The sequence below is a fragment of the Salvelinus fontinalis genome, chromosome 7 (assembly GCF_029448725.1).
Source record: "Salvelinus fontinalis isolate EN_2023a chromosome 7, ASM2944872v1, whole genome shotgun sequence".
NCBI classification, from domain to species: Eukaryota; Metazoa; Chordata; class Actinopteri; order Salmoniformes; family Salmonidae; genus Salvelinus; species Salvelinus fontinalis.
This window is the reverse complement of record NC_074671.1, coordinates 21,182,568-21,201,949: the sequence shown is the minus strand read 5'-3', so window position 1 is coordinate 21,201,949 and position 19,382 is coordinate 21,182,568. Positions and strand designations below refer to the sequence as shown.

General features: G+C 44.7%; 1 protein-coding gene across 8 annotated transcripts in view; it reads left to right on the top strand.

Annotated features, from left to right (window-relative positions):
- LOC129859197 (receptor-type tyrosine-protein phosphatase mu-like) overlaps positions 1-19,382 on the top strand; it is a 306,071-nt gene that overhangs the window by 159,837 nt on the left and 126,852 nt on the right. For all 8 annotated transcript variants that reach the window (XM_055928653.1, XM_055928654.1, XM_055928649.1 and 5 more), the window contains exon 8: positions 16,498-16,806. In XM_055928653.1, the coding sequence (XP_055784628.1) occupies positions 16,498-16,806 (309 nt within the window). The remainder of the gene's footprint in view (positions 1-16,497; positions 16,807-19,382) is intronic.

Below are 19,382 nucleotides of genomic sequence, written 5' to 3'. Positions count from 1 at the left end.
CAAGTTCCAAACTGTCTCTGGAAGCAACGTCAGCACAACAACTGTTTGTCGGGAGCTGGGTTTCGATGGCCGAGCAGCCGCACACAAGCCTAAGATCACCATGCGCAATGTCAAGTGTTCGCTGGAGTGGTGTGAAGGTCGCTGCCATTGGACTCTGGAGCAGTGGAAACGCATTCTCGGGCGTAATGAATCACGCTTCACCATCTGGCAGTCCAACGAACGAATCTGGGTTTGGCGGATGCCAGGAGAACGCTACCTGCCCCAATGCATAGTGCCAACTGTAAAGTGACATTCAATGACATTCTAGACGATTCTGTGCTTCCAACTTTGTAGCAACAGTTTGGGGAAGACCCTTTGCTGTTTCAGCATGACAATGCCCCCGTGCACGAAGCGAGTTCAATACAGAAATAGTTTGTCGAGATTGGTGTGGAAACATTTGACTGGCCTGCACAGAGCACTGACCTTAACCCCATCGAACACCTTTGGGATGAATTGGAACGCCGAATGCGAGCCAGGCCTAATTGCCCAACATCAGTGCCGACCTCACTAATGCTCTTGTGGCTGAATGGAAGCAAGTCCCCGCAGCAATGTTCCAACATCTAGTGGAAAGCCTTCCCAGAAGAGTGGAGGTGGGACCAACTCTATCATTCTATCGTTCTTCTAATGCAAAATCCAGAATGAGCCTGAGAATTGAGGCTGTCATTTAATGCAAGGCTTTGGAGTCTGCATGCAGGATGAACTGGCTGCCTTTCTTGCTCGCTCACACACACTAAGCCACACACACCCCTGTGTCGGGGTAGGAGCGTGGCTGCCACAGACACGGCCAATTTGTTTCCTCTCATCCGGGACTAATACCTTTATTCTCCCTCCCAGAGCACTTAGTGCATCACAAGAGGCCTGCTGCTGCTCCGTAACACTGCTCACAGCAGAAGGGAGTTTAGGTAGAAAGATGCACCACACTACGCTACACTATGCTAGCTACACCATGCTAACTCTGTGCTATGATACAGCTACGCTACAGGCGTTTTTCTCTGGCTTTCACACTTTATACATTCCTTACTGTTGTTTTTAAATTGAATAATTGTGATGCTTTCGGTTTTGTACATCAGCTTCAAACAGCTGAAAATACTATTGTTGGTTATGGTAAATATATTTCACAGTGGTTTAGATGGTACAATTATTCTCTACACTATACTTGCTCTGTTTTGTCATATAAACTGAAATTAGGCGAACTACTAGAATTTTAGCAACCAGGAAATGGCGGAGTGATTTCTGCATATTGCACCTTTTTAACTTATTTGATTATACTCGTACAAGTGGGGGGTAAGGCCGAAAATCCCACCCCTGCCGACCCTGGAATGCGATGAATATCAATTCTCTGGCAGCGTCATTCCTCTCCCCATCCATCCCTCCCTCCCTCTGCCATTCAGAGATGTCCCTACCTGGAGGTTTAAGGCCGGGGTAATAGGCTTCATCCATCTTCTCCACCAACGAGCAACCTTGGCCCCTGACCCGCCATTTTGTATAATTATATGACAGGTGTGTCAAAGAAGGCTCGTCGTGCTCGGGCTCTCCAAGCTATTTGGCTATTACGTGAGCAGGAGAGCGTGGATTGGTTCTCTGGTGATTGGAGAGGATGGTTAAGGGGACCTTGGTACCCTCTGGGAAAGAGATGGATGGACGTTCTTTAAACTTCCAATCCGATTCATACACACAGACATGTGCATGCGCTCACACACAGGCACACTTTCCGCCATACTCAAGCATACAGTTATTGAATTTGAGAGAAAAGTTGGTGTGTTCAAGAAAAAATGCACACATAACTTTGTAACTTAATATCCATTGAGAGCGGTTTGCGCTTCAATACTCTCCCACCACCCCTCCTCGCCACTTGTTTTTCTCCCATAACCTCCTGTCCTACTGTAAACCTATTGTGCATGTATGATGTGGTGTGTGTCTGCGTGTTTAAGGAAGACTCGAATCCTCGGCAAGACGGAGCTGCTCTTCCTCCCGGGGAAGGACTGCCCGTTCCATGATCTCGCCATCACGGTTGACAACTCCATTGTGTCCTCCTCCCAGAGCGCTAAGAACCTTGGCGTGATCCTGGACAACACCCTGTTGTTCTCAACTAACATCAAGGCGGTGGCCCGTTCCTGTAGGTTCATGCTCTACAACATCCGCAGAGTACGACCCTGCCTCACACAGGAAGCGGCGCAGGTCCTAATCCAGGCACTTGTCATCTCCCGTCTGGATTACTGCAACTCGCTGTTGGCTGGGCTCCCTGCCTGTGCCATCAAACCCCTACAACTCATCCAGAACGCCGCAGCCCGTCTGGTGTTCAACCTTCCCAAGTTCTCTCACGTCACCCCGCTCCTCCGCTCTCTCCACTGGCTTCCAGTTGAAGCTCGCATCCGCTACAAGACCATGGTGCTTGCCTACGGAGCTGTGAGGGGAATGGCACCTCAATACCTTCAGGCTCTGATCAGGCCCTACACCCAAACAAGGGCACTGCGTTCATCCACCTCTGGCCTGCTCGCCCCCCCACCACTGAGGAAGTACAGTTCCCGCTCAGCCCAGTCAAAACTGTTCGCTGCTCTGGCACCCCAATGGTGGAACAAACTCCCTCACGACGCCAGGACAGCGGAGTCAATCACCACCTTCCGGAGACACCTGAAACCCCACCTCTTCAAGGAATACCTAGGATAGGATAAAGCAATCCTTCTGCCCCCCCCCCCCCCCCTTAAAAGATTTAGATGCACTATTGTAAAGTGGCTGTTCCACTGGATGTCATTAGGTGAATGCACCAATTTGTAAGTCGCTCTGGATAAGAGCGTCTGCTAAATGACTTAAATGTAAATGTAAATGTCGAATCCCCATCTTCCACGGCCATTGCCAGCAGTCTCTATTACCCCAGAGGGAGACTGCCATGTCCCAACAGATGTCAAGCCATTCTCGCTCTGACCCTTTCTTCTACCCCTCCCTTATTTCACCCTAATTTCTCACAATCTCGATCTCACTTTCTCCTCTCACTCTTTCAGTCATGACATTTCCCCTCTGCCAGAGAAACTGATCCCCCCCTCTCCTCACGCTCCTCCAGCACGGCTGGTGTGAATTTCCAATGTAGCGAACGCATGTCACTACCCGAAGACACTGGCTAATTTGATTTCTCTGCCTGGCCAGCCGGCAATTCCTCCACGCTTTCAGCGGACCAGAAACGTATTCACCATCCGAGTCCAACCTCAATAGTTCTCCCCAAAATAGAGGTGGGGAGACAGCGGAGAGCAGGAGATGGTAGGGAGGAGAGAGGAGGGAGGGGTGGTAGGGAGGGAAGGAAGGAGGGCCTAGGCCTGTTGTCTGAGAGCGATAAGTGTGGAAGTCGTTTCTGAGTTTTGTTTCCTTTTAACGGGGTGCGTCTTATTTTTTGTATACTTTGTTTTTATTGTAGGAACACAAAGAAAGTACAAATAAAAGAACAAAAATGATCTGTCAGTTACATTGCACTTCATACCTTCATCATCATATCATCATATTAGTTACATTAGCATCTTTGAATTAGACCTTTTCCAAGTATGAAACTCATTTCTCCCAGTATTCCTGACCTCTCTCCTGTTGAGTTCTTAAAGCAAAGGTCATACGCTCCATGTGGTGTATTTCTTCTACAATGTCTATCCATTGTGTCACTGTGGGAGGGTCTTTTTGTAGCCATTTCCTAGTGATAGCCTTTTTACTGGCTGCCAGTAGGACCTTCAAGAGGTACTTTTCTCTATTGTGTAAGTTATCTGGTATTTCACCCAAGTACAAAGAAATGAATGTTTGTTCTATGTCAAATCCCATTATTTTCCCAATGTTAGATCTTATTTCTCCCCAGTAAGTTTCGATTGCGGGGCAGGACCAAAAGATATGAGAGTGATCCACCCTCAATAGACCGCATTCTCTCCAACAAGGGTGTGGTGAGCCAGTCTGTTTTGATTTCAGTTTAGGTGTTATGAAGAAACGTATAACATTCTTCCAACAGAATTCTCTCCATGACCTTGAGTTGGTGGAGCTTTGTTGAGTCTCTAATATGTTCAACCATGTTTCATCAGTTATTTCAATGTTAAGTTCCTCCTCCCATTTCTTTTTAATATAGTTTGTAGAATGTTTCTTTGAGGATTGAATACCCAAGTAGAGATTTGAAATCGTTTTTTTGTTACTCCCCAAGTTGTATGCGTTAGTGAATACTTGGATTAATTTTGGAGGTGCTTGAGGGTCAGTCACTTTTATCTCCCTTAAGAAATAGTGTCGGACTTGTAGGTATCTGTAAAAATCTTGTTTATCCAAGCCATGTTTTTTACTTAAGTCCTGGAAGTTATCTAGGTTCCCATTCCTTATAATTGTACTGAATGATGTGATGCCTTTCTGCGTCCATTGTTTAAATCTGCTGTCCTGAGTTGCAGGGATGAAGCTGGGGTCGTATGCGGGCCAACTCAGCAGTTTGATCTCTCTGTCTAAATTATTTTGCTTAACTACCCTAAACCATGTCTTCAGAGAGAAATTAATCCACTGATTTTGTCTATTGTATATTTCTTTTACCATGTCCTTAATTCCCAAAACTGACTGTATGGGTATCCCTGTCAAAGTAGTCTCGATGTTTTTCCATTTGGATTCGTATTCTGAATTGCACAAACAAACCAGGGGTCTCAATTGGGCTGACACATAATACTCTTTTAGGTTTGGTAAGGCCATACCTCCACAGTTTTTTTGTAATTGTAATGTTGTATATCTAGTTCTTGGTCTCTTACTGTTCCAGATAAACCTTGATATCCGTTTATCCCATTCCCTAAACTGTTTAGGTGGGATTTCTATGGGCAGTGATTGGGGCAAATACAATAACCTCGGCAGGATGTTCATTTTGATTGTTTCAATTCTACTACTAAGATCTAAGGGAAGTGAGTTCCACCTGTCTAGGTCATCATATATTTTCTTGTTGATGTGATCGTAATTCATGCAATAAAGTTTGGGTGTATCTTTTGGTAGGTATACTCCAAGATATTTAATGGATGAAGAGGTCCAGGTGAAGTTATACCTACTCTTCAGCTCTTCCTGTGGGGTATAATTATATACTAGGGCTTGGGTCTTGTGTACGTTAAGCACATACCCTGAATATGTTCCAAATGTTTGTAGAACATCCATCAATCTGGTACGCTTGAGCCTGGGTCTTTAAGGAATAACAGAACGTCATCCGCATACATGCATATCTTATGTTCACTGTCTCTTATTGTTATTCCCTCTAAGGTTGGGTCCTGTCTTATTGCCTGTGCTAACGGTTCGAGGTACAAGGAGAAGAGCGTGGGTGAAAGATTACAGCCTTGTCTTGCCCCTCGCTCTAATTTTATCGTTCGTGTCAAATGTCCATTTATCTTTATTCTAGCGGTCGGACATGAATACAGTGTTTTGATGCACTGTATCACTTCTTTGTTGAAACCAAATATTTCCATAACTTGGAATAGGTAATCCCATCCCACTGAATCAAATACTTTTTCTGCATCTAGACTGATTAATATTGCACTTGTCTTATTCTGAGTAATGTGGTCCATGACATGTAGTGTTCTCCTTATATTGTCCTGTGTCTGCCTATTTTGTATGAAACCAGTTTGATCTTTGTCAATCAATTCTGGGATTATGTTCTCCATTCTTTTGGCTATTATTGATGCATATAGTTTATAATCTGTGTTAAGAATTGCGATAGGTCTATATGAACTGCATTCTTTCTTATCTTTACCCTCTTTTGGGATTACAGATATGATGGCCTCTCTCCATGACGGTGGGAGACCACCCTCCCTCAGAGTCCAGTTAAAACAGGCCTTAAGTTGAGGTGTTAGTTGTTCTCTGAAGGTCTTGAACCATTCTGAAGGGAAGCCATCAGTGCCTGGAGACTTGTTGACTTTTTGTTGAGATATTGCTTTATTAATTTCTTCGGTGGATATTTCTAAAGTTAGTCTATCATTTTGCTCTGTCCCAATTGAGGGGAGATCAAGTGAGTTCAAAAAGTGCTCTATTGTCTGTGCATCTGCCTTCTCTGGTTGCTTGTACAGATTTGTGTAATATGATTCAAATGCATTCTGTATTTCATCTAATTTGCATGTGATCTTTTTTGTTGTGGGGTCTTTTATTTTAAAAATGGTATTCTGTGCTTGTTGTTTCCTGAGTCTCCATGCTAGTAATTTGGTTGCCTTTGAGCCTGCTTCATAATATCGTTGTTTCAGGAACCTAAGCTTTTTCTCTACTTCTTCTCTATAAATCTGGTCAATTTCCTGTTTTACCTTTTGAATCTCTCGTAATATAAGAGGGTCTTTGTATTGACTATGAGATCGTTCTAAGTTTCTTAGGGTTTCCTGTAATTCGGTCTTGTGGGTGTCACGCCATACATCGAGCAGTCCTAGATCCTGCAGTATCCTATTGATCTTTTTGGCAACTAGGCTCATTTTCCTATTTTGATTTGTGCTGTCCAATTTTGAGTTTAGAATTATGTTAAAATCCCCTCCACAGATAAGAGTGCCAGTGGTTTCTGTGGCAATTAAATCAAACACCTTCCTATAGAAGACCATGTCACTCCCTGGGGGTGCGTATACATTAAATAATGTAACTTCCTTGTTATCCACTTTACATTTAACAAGTATAAATCTACCCTCCGTGTCTTTTATTTCTGACATAAAATCAAAATTAACTGAATTTGGGATCAAGATTGCAACTCCACTTCTACCCATTTTGTAAGAAAAAAAAAAAGTGTTCCTATATCCCATTTTCTTGAGTTTCTTGTGTTCAGGTGTGGATAAGTGAGTTTCCTGCCAGAATAGTATGTCAACTCTCTCCCGTTTCATCTTTGCTAATACCTTACTTCTCTTGATGGCACTCCCCAGTCCGTTTACATTGAGACTTATGACCTTAAATTCCCGATGATGCATCGATATAAATAAATAAAAACTGTGCACCATATCTGCCTGCTTATCATGAACCTAAAAATGAACGAAAATTGAAGAACAATAATAAAGTAAACCAAAGTGGGAAAGTTTGGTATTTGGACTCCCATGTCAGAGGACTGTCTCTTGCCTCTGGGGTTTGAGGGGATGAGCCTGTCCGCAGGATGGCCCCTCGCTCAGATATGAAAATGCGTGACGTAGTCACAAACAAGACCTGGTGGAAGCGAAAATAATAAGGGCGCCTATTTCGTCGCTTATACACATCGGTTAATTACAAGTGAAAACTATATCGGTCATGCGTGCATATCATGAATCCTCCCCTTGATATGCCCTTCTATCGCCCCGTTGTCAATGTGTCATTAATCCTTAGCTAATATATATGTTATTAACGTGACGCTACTTAATGTGTTCATAAAGAACACATGCTTTTGGCTACTCACCCTTGTTCAGCATTGGGGGAAAATAGGGGAGATATTTTATCTATTGTAATGTCAACCGTAACAACCCAAAGTCTTAACAGCTGTGGTAACTATTAATTCTGTTAAATTCGATTCAGTGTCTTTCATCTTCCCGTTGGAAATGCCTGAGTCTCTCTCGGATGTGAACGTCCTCTCGCCGAGATGGTTTCCCTCTTTCTCCATGACCTTGCTTGTTGACAACGATCCATGGGAGAGCCTGCTCGAGTCTTTCCGCTGGTGATGTCGCCTTTCTCCTGGCGGTATACTCCACTGGGAAGCCCCTTGACTTCAGGTCCTCAGCCGCCTCGTCTGCATGCTCGTATGTAACCGGGCCATTTTTCAGAAATACCCGCATTTTTGCCGGGTATGGTGTTTGGAAGCGAATACCCTTCTCTTTAAGTGCTTTCTTAATGGGGGTGTATTCTTTCCTTCTTTTCAGTATCTCTCCCGCGTAGTCATGATCAAAGAACACTCGTTGGCCTTGGAAGTTAACAGGTTTTTTCCAGGTAGCATGTAAACTTTCTCTTTGACTGAGAAATTTAGGAACTGTACTACTATGGATCTTGATGGGGCGCCGCTGGGGGGTTTTGAGGCCAGAGCTCGGTGTGCTCTCTCGATTCCCAGGTCAGTGTCGTCGTCAAGTATGTCCTTGAATAGACCCTCCACGAAGTTGGGCATAGAGTCTTTTTCTGCGCCCTCTACTACGTTATAAAGTCTAATGTTGTTTCGACGTGAGAAACCTTCGAGTTCTGTCACTTTTGCCTGTAGTGCATGTTGGCTTTTCAGTGACTGTTCAAGTATTTCCTTGACTGCGAAGTTCCATGTGTCCGTTTCCCCAATGCGCTGTTCTGCATCCCCAATTTTTGTAGATATGCTGTGAAGTTCGAATTTGTTTTCTTCCCGTTTCTGGTTAATGTCCTTCTTGAACTCATTTAGTTCTTTTCTTACATCTTCTCGAAGTTCCTCTCGTAAGCCTGTGAGCGCCTCGCGCAATTCCTCCTTCATCACCTCACGAAATGTAGGTTCTTTTGCTGCTGCTATCTTATTTGCGCTAGCATTAGCCATTTCGGGTTCTTCGACAATTATATGTTCTGCTGTCTTGTTACGGGCTGTTGTTGTAGCTCCACGACCTTTTCCTGTTTTCCCCTTTTCCATTTTGCGTAAGTTATTATAATGCTCAGAGTAAATACTTGAATTTGGGGGGGAAATTCCCAACCGATGTGCAGTACGAAAAACTAGGCAGCCATTTCCTAAGTTGCGTCACCGGAAGCCCCGCGTGGTGCGTCTTTGAAGGACCGAAGATAGCATTTGTTTTGTGGAAATTGCGCCAGCTTTTTTTTCACAGGAAGGATGTATTTCTCACTTCTTTTGATCAGTTTCTGTTTCCCTGAGCGAGCACAGGTTTTATCATACGCCGTATCTGGAGGATTTACAGTGGGCCCTGCCACGTGTTCCTCACTTTAATCATTTGAAGTCTGGCCTTGATAACACTGAACCGGACCATTCTCACTGCGATAAAAGGCGACTTGAAGAAGAAAAGAGCCTGTAGTTCAATACACACAGAGACAGTGAGAGAGAGTTATCGCTAGTGGTCAGATGGTGTGTGGGGGTGCCTGTGCGGACCAGTACATGCCTTCATGTATTGGTCCGTGTCAATGTGTGTCTTCCTTCATGAAAGTTTGTGACTACAGGTGTGAGACTGCATGTTTGTGTGCGTGTATGTTTGACTTTGATCTCAGTCTCCGTATTTCATTGGTGGCCATGGAGTTTTAGCCCTTATCTCCCTGCCTGCAGTCTGGTCACTGGGCTATTTGTTTACCCACCAACAATCACATAGCAGCATGAGCCCTACTTTATACTGTCTCTCGGCTTTATCAGCAACTCACAATACACTCCTAGACCTGATCGAGAGACTAGGTTCTTTATCAGCAACTCACAATACACTCCTAGACCTGATAGTCTCTTTGCTTTCTCCTCTACACACACACACACACACACACACACACACACACACACACACATACATTACTTCCAGCAGCTGATTACCTGCGTAAATAAACCGTGATTTGTCTGGTGGGAGTTTTTTTTCTGCAACGCGGGTTAATCGATAAGATTGTTAAGTCTTTTGACTGTCTCACTATCAATTACAAGGTAGGAAGAGGGAAAATCAATGTGTTCAAAATGTATTCCAGATATCCAGCCAGACAGACGGGAGGGTGCATTGTGCAAAGGAAGGCGCTTGTGAAGTCTGAAGGGCAAATGGCTCCTTGGGGGGAAGAGGGACACTGAAGAGGAGATGATATGGGGGAGGAGGTGGAGGGAGGGAAAGAGGGATCGTAAACAGAAGGTCAGCTGATTTGGGCTGTCACCCACACAGTGGCAGGCGCTGCTTCTGGCTAGGATGACGTGTGTGTGGGTTGTCCCAATAGAATAGATAGAGGTGTATATATTAATTCAGTCATCTCTGTCCTCGTATTTGTCATAGCAAGGTGTGACATGCTTAGTTTTGAAGTAATTTTCTGCTGATAGCATATCCAAGTTGAGTTAGGCCATGCCGACCCTACTGCTTTGTACACTGCCTGATAGGAGCTACTGTGTGCGGCCGCCAGTGTCTCCCCTGTGTAGTTGAGATGTTGACCTCACTCTAAATGGCCAATTATAGACCCCCTCTCTGCTGGGTTTTAATAGAGAGACGCTCTCTCTTTCTCTTCCTCCTCCATGCTGGGGTCAGGAGTCATCCTATAGGGCATTCATTAATTATTGTTTTACCGCTGTCTGTTCGATGCTCGGGGAATTGGAAAGGGGCGGAATTATTGCTGTGGTCAGGACATAAGTGAAGTGTACACAACATCGCTCCCTTTGACTGGGAATGAATTCCCAGGTATCTGGAATGCTGAAGTTATTGATTTATGGGTGGAAGGGGGTAAGAGGCCCCGTGGGCTGTTTACTGTCACAACTCCCATGCTCGCCTATCTATCTCTCTTTCTCTTTCTTGGCTAACTCTATATTTATCTGTCTTTCTATCACTCTCTTTTTCTCACTCTTTCTTCCTCTTGGCTCTTTCAATTCTCTGTCTTCCTCTGCTCTCTTTTCTCTCAAACTCGCTCTCTCTTTTTACCTATACTCCTGTCTCTCTGTCTCATTCTCCCTCCTTGCTCTCTCTCTTTGAGTAAGATTCAGTGGTCCGGTTATGGTACGGCATATACAGTCGTGGCCAAAGGTTTTGAGAATGACACAAATATACATTTTCACAAAGTCTGCTGCTTCAGTGTCTTTAGATATTTTTGTCAGATGTTACTATGGAATACTAAAGTATAATTACAAGCATTTCATAAGTGACAAAGGCTTTTATTGACAATTACATGAAGTTGATGCAAAGAGTCAATATTTACAGTGTTGACCCTTCTTTTTCAAGACCTCTGCAATCCGCCCTGGCATGCTGTCATTTAACTTCTGGGCCACATCCTGACTGATGGTAGCCCATTCTTGAATAATCAATGCTTGGAGTTTGTCAGAATTTGTGTGTTTTTGTTTGTCCACCCGCCTCTTGAGGATTGACCACAAGTTCTAAATGGGATTAAGGTCTGGGGAGTTTCCTGGCCATGGACACAAAATATCGATGTGTTGTTCCCTGAGCCACTTAGTTATCACTTTTGCCTTATGGCAAGGTGCTCCATCTGGAAAAGCCATTGTTCATCACCAAACTGTTCCTGGATGGTTGGGAGAAGTTGCTCTCGGAGGATGTGTTGGTACCATTCTTTATTCATGGCTGTGTTCTTAGGCAAAATTGTGAGTGAGCCCACTCCCTTGGCTGAGAAGCAACCCCAAACATGAATGGTCTCAGGATGCTTTACTGTTGGCATGACACAGGACTGATGGTAGCGCTCACCTTGTCTTCTCCAGACAAGCATTTTTCCGGATGCCCCAAACAATCGGAAAGGGGATTCATCAGAGAAAACGACTTTACCCCAGTCTTCAGCAGTCCAACCCCTGTACCTTTTGCAGAATATCAGTCTGTCCCTGATCTTTTTCCTGGAGAGAAGTGGCTTCTTTGCTGCCCTTCTTGACACCAGGCCATCCTCCAAAAGTCTTTGCCTCATTGTGCGTGCAGATGCACTCACACCTGCCTGCTGCCATGCCTGAGCAAGCTCTGTACTGGTGGTGCCCCGATCCCGCAGTTGAATCAACTTTAGGAGACGGTCCTGGCGCTTGCTAGACTTTCTTGGGCTCCCTGAAGCCTTCTTCACAAAAATCGAACCGCTCTCCTTGAAGTTCTTGATGATCCGATAAATGGTTGATTTAGGTGCAATCTTACTGGCAGCAATATCCTTGCCTGTGAAGCCCTTTTTGTGCAAAGCAATGATGGCGGCACGTGTTTCCTTGCAGGTAACCATGGATGACAGAGGAAGAACAATGATTCCAAGCACCACCCTCCTTTTGAAGCTTCCAGTCTGTTATTTGAACTCAATCAACATGACAGAGTGATCTCCAGCCTTGTCCTCATAAACACTCACACCTGTGTTAACGAGGGAATCACTGACATGTCAGCGGGTCCTTTTGTGGCAGGGCTGAAATGTAGTGGAAATGTTTTTTGGGGATTCAGTTCATTTGCATGGCAAAGAGGGACTTTGCAATTAATCTCATCACTCTTCATAACATTCTGGAGTATATGCAAATTTCCATCATACAAACTGAGGCAGCAGACTTTGTGAAAATTAATATTTGTGTCATTCCCAAAACTTTTGGCCACGACTGTACTGTACAGTGTTTGTATATCAGCTGTGAATGGGCGTTGTTGCCTGTGATGTCTGGTGAGGACCTGCCTTACAACAGGCCTACAAGCCCTCAGTCCAGCCTCTCTCAGCCTATTGCGGACAGTCTGAGCACTGATGGAGGGATTGTGCGTTCCTGGTGTTACTCGGGCAGTTGTTGTTGCTAGCCTGTACCTGTCCCGCAGGTGTGATGTTCGGCTGTACCGTTCCTGTGCAGGTGTTGTTACACGTGGTCTGCCACTGCGAGGACGATCAGCTGTCCGTCCCGTCTCCCTGTAGCGCTGTCTTAGACGTCTCACAGTACGGACATTGCAATTTATTGCCCTGGCCACATCTGCAGTCCTCATGCCTCCTTGCAGCATGCCTAAGGCACGTTCACGCAGATGAGCAGGGACCCTGGACAGTAGATAGGCCTATTTTCTTAATTTTTTTCATAACTGTGACCTTACAGAAGGTAGGCACTTAAGCTGTTAGTGTCTTAACAACCGTTCCACAGGTGCATGTTAATTAATTGTTTATGGTTCATTGAAAAAGCATGGGGAACAGTGTTTAAACCCTTTACAATGAATATCTGTGATTTGGATTTTTACTAATTATCTTTGGATGACAGGGTCCTGAAAAGGGACCTTTTTTTTGCTGAGTATATTAGTGCTATAGCATACAATGGCATTCTAGAGAATTCTGTGCTTCCAACTTTGTGGCAACAGGTTGGGGAAGTCCCTTTCCTGTTTCAGCATGACAATGCCCCGTGCACAAAACGAGGTCCATACAGAAATGGTTTGTCGAGATCGGTGTGGAAGAACTTGACTGTCCTCTCACTAATGCTCTTGTGGCTGAATGGAAGCAAGTCCCCGCATCAATGTTCCAACATCTAGTGGAAAGCCTTCCCTGAAGAGTGGTGGCTGTTATAGCAGCCAAGGGGGGACCAACTCTGTGTTAATGCCCATGATTTTGGAATGAGATGTTCAATGAGTAGGTGTCCAAATACTTTTGGTCATGTAGTGTAGTTCTCTCTCTCTCGCCCCTTTTCTTTCCCTCTGCCTCTCACATACTCATGCCTCATTCACAGCGGTAACATTTCATGGGCTGTGGAGAGAGAGAAACATTTTTGTCTCCTCTTCTGTTTCCTGATTGGAATTGTTGTTCTGATTTTAGGTTTCATCCTACACCTCTGTCACCAGCGTTTTTATCCTCATCTAATTCTTCATTATTCATTATTATTATCCTTTTGAAAAGGAACTTTTGACCCCAAAAATGTTTTTGCTCTCCTGCTTTCCATTGGGACATTTTCAGTGGTATTATGCCGAAGTGCTCCAATTATGCTTTCAAGTATTCAAAGTTCTGTTTTTCTATGCGCAATCAACACATAAAGGAAACAGTAAGCACTCTTCTGCGGCGAGGCCCAATTGCCATTGTGCTCTCCCCTCCTCTGGATTACTTTGAATGTCTCGCAGCATCGGCGGACACTTAGGCTGCAGCTCCTGAATAGTGAAGAAGACTAGTTGTGCAGTGGAAGACTCCTCAGGCCTACTATCCAGCTGAGCTCCCTGTCAGTTAAGCCAGTGATTACCGTTTAGAACGGTGACAATGTTACACACAATGGGCTCTAGATTGCACAGTCGTACGAGTACAATGGGAAAGTGCACTGCAGACTTGGAAACTGTGGTTTAGTGAGAGGTACCTATCCTCAATCCTAGCGTTTAAGAGCCAAGTGGGGTCAGGTGAGTGAATGCTGTATAGGTGAGTAGACCATAGAATCACAGATGATAGATGGTGCTTTGTCATCAGCTATGTTCATGTGATGTCAACTGAAAAGTGCATTGAAACTATTGAAGTGAAATGGAGATATCTGGCACAATTCGACCAGCACTTCCTATTAACAGAATATATATTTTGAGTATATTGGAGGACAATTGTCTTCCTGATCAACTGAGGGGAGTTCTGAATGGCCAACAGTGTCCATCCCTGTCCTTGCATTATCAGGCAGGCTACTCAACAGTACCTAAACCAAAGAGCCACAGACCAATGTAACCCGACTGTCATCACCAGAGACATGCTAGCCTGCTCTTCCGAGACCACTCACAGGCCCTTTGGATATGCTTCAAAGACTAGAGGGAACAGAAAATACACTGTTGGCATTTTCAAGTCCCACACCTGCACCGCAACTGTCCCCCATTTTTTTTCAGCACGAGGAGTTTGTTGTGATAGATGCAGCCGTGAGCCAAAGAAGCTTTTAGTTCAGCCCACAGAAGCTCTCAAGCTCTCTCAATCACATCAACAGTCGAGGAAAGAAGAGAGGATGTGTCTTTTGTGTGGCAATTTTCGCCCCCCTTCTCCTTTTTTCTCCCACAATGCTGCTCTCGAATACAAAGACATCCCTGTCCTCTTGCAATCTACGTCTTTGATTTCGTAGAACAAAGGTCCGAGCCTTGCAGCGTACTCAGTGATATTAAGAGGTATTTCAATAAAGCATTGTTTTGTGCTTTAATCTTACACCTAGTAGTGCGTTGTAATGAGCATGCTTTGGCCTACAAGCTAATGTTGAACAACACGAAAGATGAACGCAGGGTTTGATTCTGACTTGCAAACGTGTCCTCCTGTGGTATAGCGTTTCTCCCCTTCTTCTCTTGACATTCCTCAGTTGGAGTGGCTCTAGGTGGGAGGTCAGCCATAGTCGTCTTTCTCCCCATAACAGTGAGTGTGACCTTGCTTTCCTGTCACGGTATATCACCTTCACACATTTCCACAACACAGCGTTCTGATCCTGTGTTTAGGAAATTGAATAGAGAGGTTATCTGCTAGCTTATGTCTGTATTCTTGGAAAATACTCCTCATCCTCCCTATATCCTACTTTTGTTTAGTAGAACCGGCACATGATTGAAGTTAGATGAAAATATCCAGCCAAATGTGGGATTACTATGATGGAATCTAAGCCTTGGACAATATTTGATTGATCAAAATCTATATAACAGACAATAGGAGATTAGTGGATTAGTCTGTCGTAATCAGAAAGGTCTTACTCCTTTGGGATGTTGCGCAAAACTGCAAAAGGAAGTGTAAAAATAGAGTAAGAGTGCTGTTAGATATCCTTTCATCCATCTCTTTTGTCTGATCATCTCTGTGGTGCATGTAGTTGGCTGCCCTTCTCCATTCAGCTGAAGTTAAAACAAGTTAAAGACTTCACAGAGACCTTTCTGGAAGTGCGGAATGTTCGGATTTTAGTGATTAATGCCATAAATCTAAGGAGTGCGAGTGACTGGCTTGTCAGAATCTGATTTCTGCCTGTAAAACGCCTTCCCCGAGAGCTTTATTACAAGACTGCTGATTAAAAGGTGCTCCCAGCCCCCTTATTTTAATCTCGGCTCCCTCGTGCTCCGAATAGAAATACAAATTTAAAAAATGTACTCTATACTTAGATACTTGGACATTCATATAATCCCAGGACAAAATAGAGTCCTGTCCATGAGCATGTTTTTTCAAGATGTTCTCTCAATGTCAGCAGAAAGAGAAGTGGACAATGTTAAAGCACTGGGCATCTCCTTTTCTGTCTTTGTTGCCATGGCATTAAACCTCACAGGTTTTGTCTCTGACCTAATCTTTCTCACAGAGTCGGTGAACATGGAGAGGATTATACAAGTACAATTGAATGGGTTTTGCCCACTCATGGTTTCCATCCAGCTTCAATTGGAACTTGGTCTCCTTATCAGAGTCCACCCGGGCTTGCCAAATTGCCTATCTGGTGGCTCCCGTGCTCCGAGAGCAGCATGGCTCATGTAACTCTTAAGTGTTAGAGAGCTAAATTCCACAGAGATGGACTGCCAATTGAACCCAGGATGGAAATGTATCCTATTACAGTGCTGTGTGTGGCTGCCTTCACTTAACATGGGAGAGAGTAGAGATCAGATAGAGCAGGAACCATGGCTCTCTTATTAGACCTGATGGGTTCTAGAGGGCCTGGGGTGGCTGTCTGGACAGAAGTGTTGGGAACATGTCCTATTCCCTGTCAGAGTGGGGGTACCCCAAGGATCAGTGGTGGGACCATTACCATTCCCAGTCAGAGCGGGGAGACTAGGGGGTTACACAGTGCCACAGCAGGTAAAAGATGGGTAGCTAGGAGGATTGGGATGTTGTTTTTGATACTTGCCAACATTCCTAGCCTTTAGATAACAAAAAGCTATATTAAAATAATGTTAAAAATGTTTTAAATATGTGAAATAATCTCCATGTGTGACACAGGCTGCGATAAATTAGTGTTGATGTTATCTTTATGATTGACTAACTTTTCCCCTCCTGTCCCCTTCTCTAAAGACCCCATGCACGGTCCCCGAAGACTGGAGGTGGTGGACATCAAGTCCAAGCAGATCACAGTGCGCTGGGAGCCCTTCGGCTACAACGTGACCCGCTGCCACAGCTACAACTTGACTGTTCAGTACCGCTACCGGGCCGGCGGCAAGGAGGAGACCCGGGAGGAGGTGTGCTACGACACGCTGAGTGTGGCTCCGCAGCACACCATCCGGAACCTGTCGCCCTACACCAACGTCAGTGTCAAGCTGGTGCTGAGGAACCCAGAGGGCATCAAGCAGAGCACGAACGTGGGCGTGCTGACCGATGAGGATGGTGGGTGCATCCGAAAGAGGGAGACAGGGTGGGGGGAAAAAGAGAGTGGGGGGGTGGGTGGGGAGAGCGTGGGGGTGGGGGGTGGGGAGAGTGAGCGGGTGGGTGGGGGAGAGAGAGAGAGAGAGAGAGAGAGAGATGGGGGAGAGAGAGAGAGAGAGGATGGTGGAGAGGGATGGGGGAGAGAGAGGATGGGAAGAAGAGATAGGGGGGAGAGAGAGAGAGAGAGGATGGTGGAGAGGGATGGGGGAGAGAGAGGATGGGAAGAAGAGATAGGGGGGAGAGAGAGAGAGAGAGAGAGAGAGAGAGAGAGAGAGGATGGTGGAGAGGGATGGGGGAGAGAGAGGATGGGAAGAAGAGATAGGGGGGAGAGAGAGAGAGAGAGAGAGAGAGAGAGAGAGAGAGAGAGAGAGGATGGTGGAGAGGGATGGGGGAGAGAGAGGATGGGAAGAAGAGATAGGGGGGAGAGAGAGAGAGAGAGAGAGAGAGGATGGGGAGAGAGAGGATGGGAAGAAGAGATAGGGGGGAGAGAGAGAGAGAGAGAGAGAGGATGGGGAGAGAGAGGATGGGAAGAAGAGATAGGGGGGAGAGAGCGGGAAGGGAAAAATAGAGAAAGCTTCTAAGAGTTGAAATAGAGTTGATCCCAACTCTGCCCTGCCAACACTTCCAACATTCAGCCTTTCAAGGTCATCATTGGGGTCCAAGAGAGCACAAAAGCGTGAGGGCTTGTGTTTCAATAAGGGAAAGATAGTTATTTGAAAGCACTTACATTACCTTCTTTTGATACATACACCTACATCTACTTCTGTGATGCTTTATTAGTTTTTTTCCTGCTTTGGCGCTCAAGGCCATTTGAAGATTACATTCTCACTCTGCTCCTCAATAGCCCTTTGGAGGTTATTCAAATTGATATCAAACGTTCAAAGGACCTCTAATGGAATTATCTGCATGATAACAAGTTTAACTTTTCCAAATGAGTATAGGAGGTGCCTTTAAGTTGCACTGCTTTTCAAAAAGAAATGTAGAAACTAGAAACCTTTGACCCTGTTATGAGTAAGGAAATGTAATGGTTTGCTTTCCTTTCATTTCACTTTTTTGCCAGTTAGTCCGTACATTTTCTAGCTGTCCTTGACCCTAATGCAGTTTGTTTTGCTTCCGATTCAATATACAATGTGAGGACCCAGAGCTCTGTATCAGTTTACTGTAGTGTACCTACAGCCATGATGTAAAGCCTCTATATCAGTTTACTGTAGTGTACCTACAGCCAAGCTGTAAAGTCTCTGTATCAGTTTACTGTAGTGTACCTACAGCCAAGCTGTAAAGTCTCTATCAGTTTACTGTAGTGTACCTACAGCCAAGCTGTAAAGTCTCTGTATCAGTTTACTGTAGTGTACCTACAGCCATGCTGTAAAGTCTCTGTATCAGTTTACTGTAGTGTACCTACAGCCATGCTGTAAAGTCTCTATCAGTTTACTGTAGTGTACCTACAGCCAAGCTGTAAAGTCTCTGTATCAGTTTACTGTAGTGTACCTACAGCCAAGCTGTAAAGTCTCTATCAGTTTACTGTAGTGTACCTACAGCCAAGCTGTAAAGTCTCTGTATCAGTTTACTGTAGTGTACCTACAGCCATGCTGTAAAGTCTCTGTATCAGTTTACTGTAGTGTACCTACAGCCAAGCTGTAAAGTCTCTGTATCAGTTTACTGTAGTGTACCTACAGCCAAGCTGTAAAGTCTCTGTATCAGTTTACTGTAGTGTACCTACAGCCAAGCTGTAAAGTCTCTGTATCAGTTTACTGTAGTGTACCTACAGCCAAGCTGTAAAGTCTCTGTATCAGTTTACTGTAGTGTACCTACAGCCAAGCTGTAAAGTCTATGTATCAGTTTACTGTAGTGTACCTACAGCCAAGCTGTAAAGTCTCTGTATCAGTTTACTGTAGTGTACCTACAGCCAAGCTGTAAAGTCTCTATCAGTTTACTGTAGTGTACCTACAGCCAAGCTGTAAAGTCTCTGTATCAGTTTACTGTAGTGTACCTACAGCCATGCTGTAAAGTCTCTGTATCAGTTTACTGTAGTGTACCTACAGCCATGCTGTAAAGTCTCTATCAGTTTACTGTAGTGTACCTACAGCCAAGCTGTAAAGTCTCTGTATCAGTTTACTGTAGTGTACCTACAGCCAAGCTGTAAAGTCTCTATCAGTTTACTGTAGTGTACCTACAGCCAAGCTGTAAAGTCTCTGTATCAGTTTACTGTAGTGTACCTACAGCCATGCTGTAAAGTCTCTGTATCAGTTTACTGTAGTGTACCTACAGCCAAGCTGTAAAGTCTCTGTATCAGTTTACTGTAGTGTACCTACAGCCAAGCTGTAAAGTCTCTGTATCAGTTTACTGTAGTGTACCTACAGCCAAGCTGTAAAGTCTCTGTATCAGTTTACTGTAGTGTACCTACAGCCAAGCTGTAAAGTCTCTGTATCAGTTTACTGTAGTGTACCTACAGCCAAGCTGTAAAGTCTCTGTATCAGTTTACTGTAGTGTACCTACAGCCAAGCTGTAAAGTCTCTGTATCAGTTTACTGTAGTGTA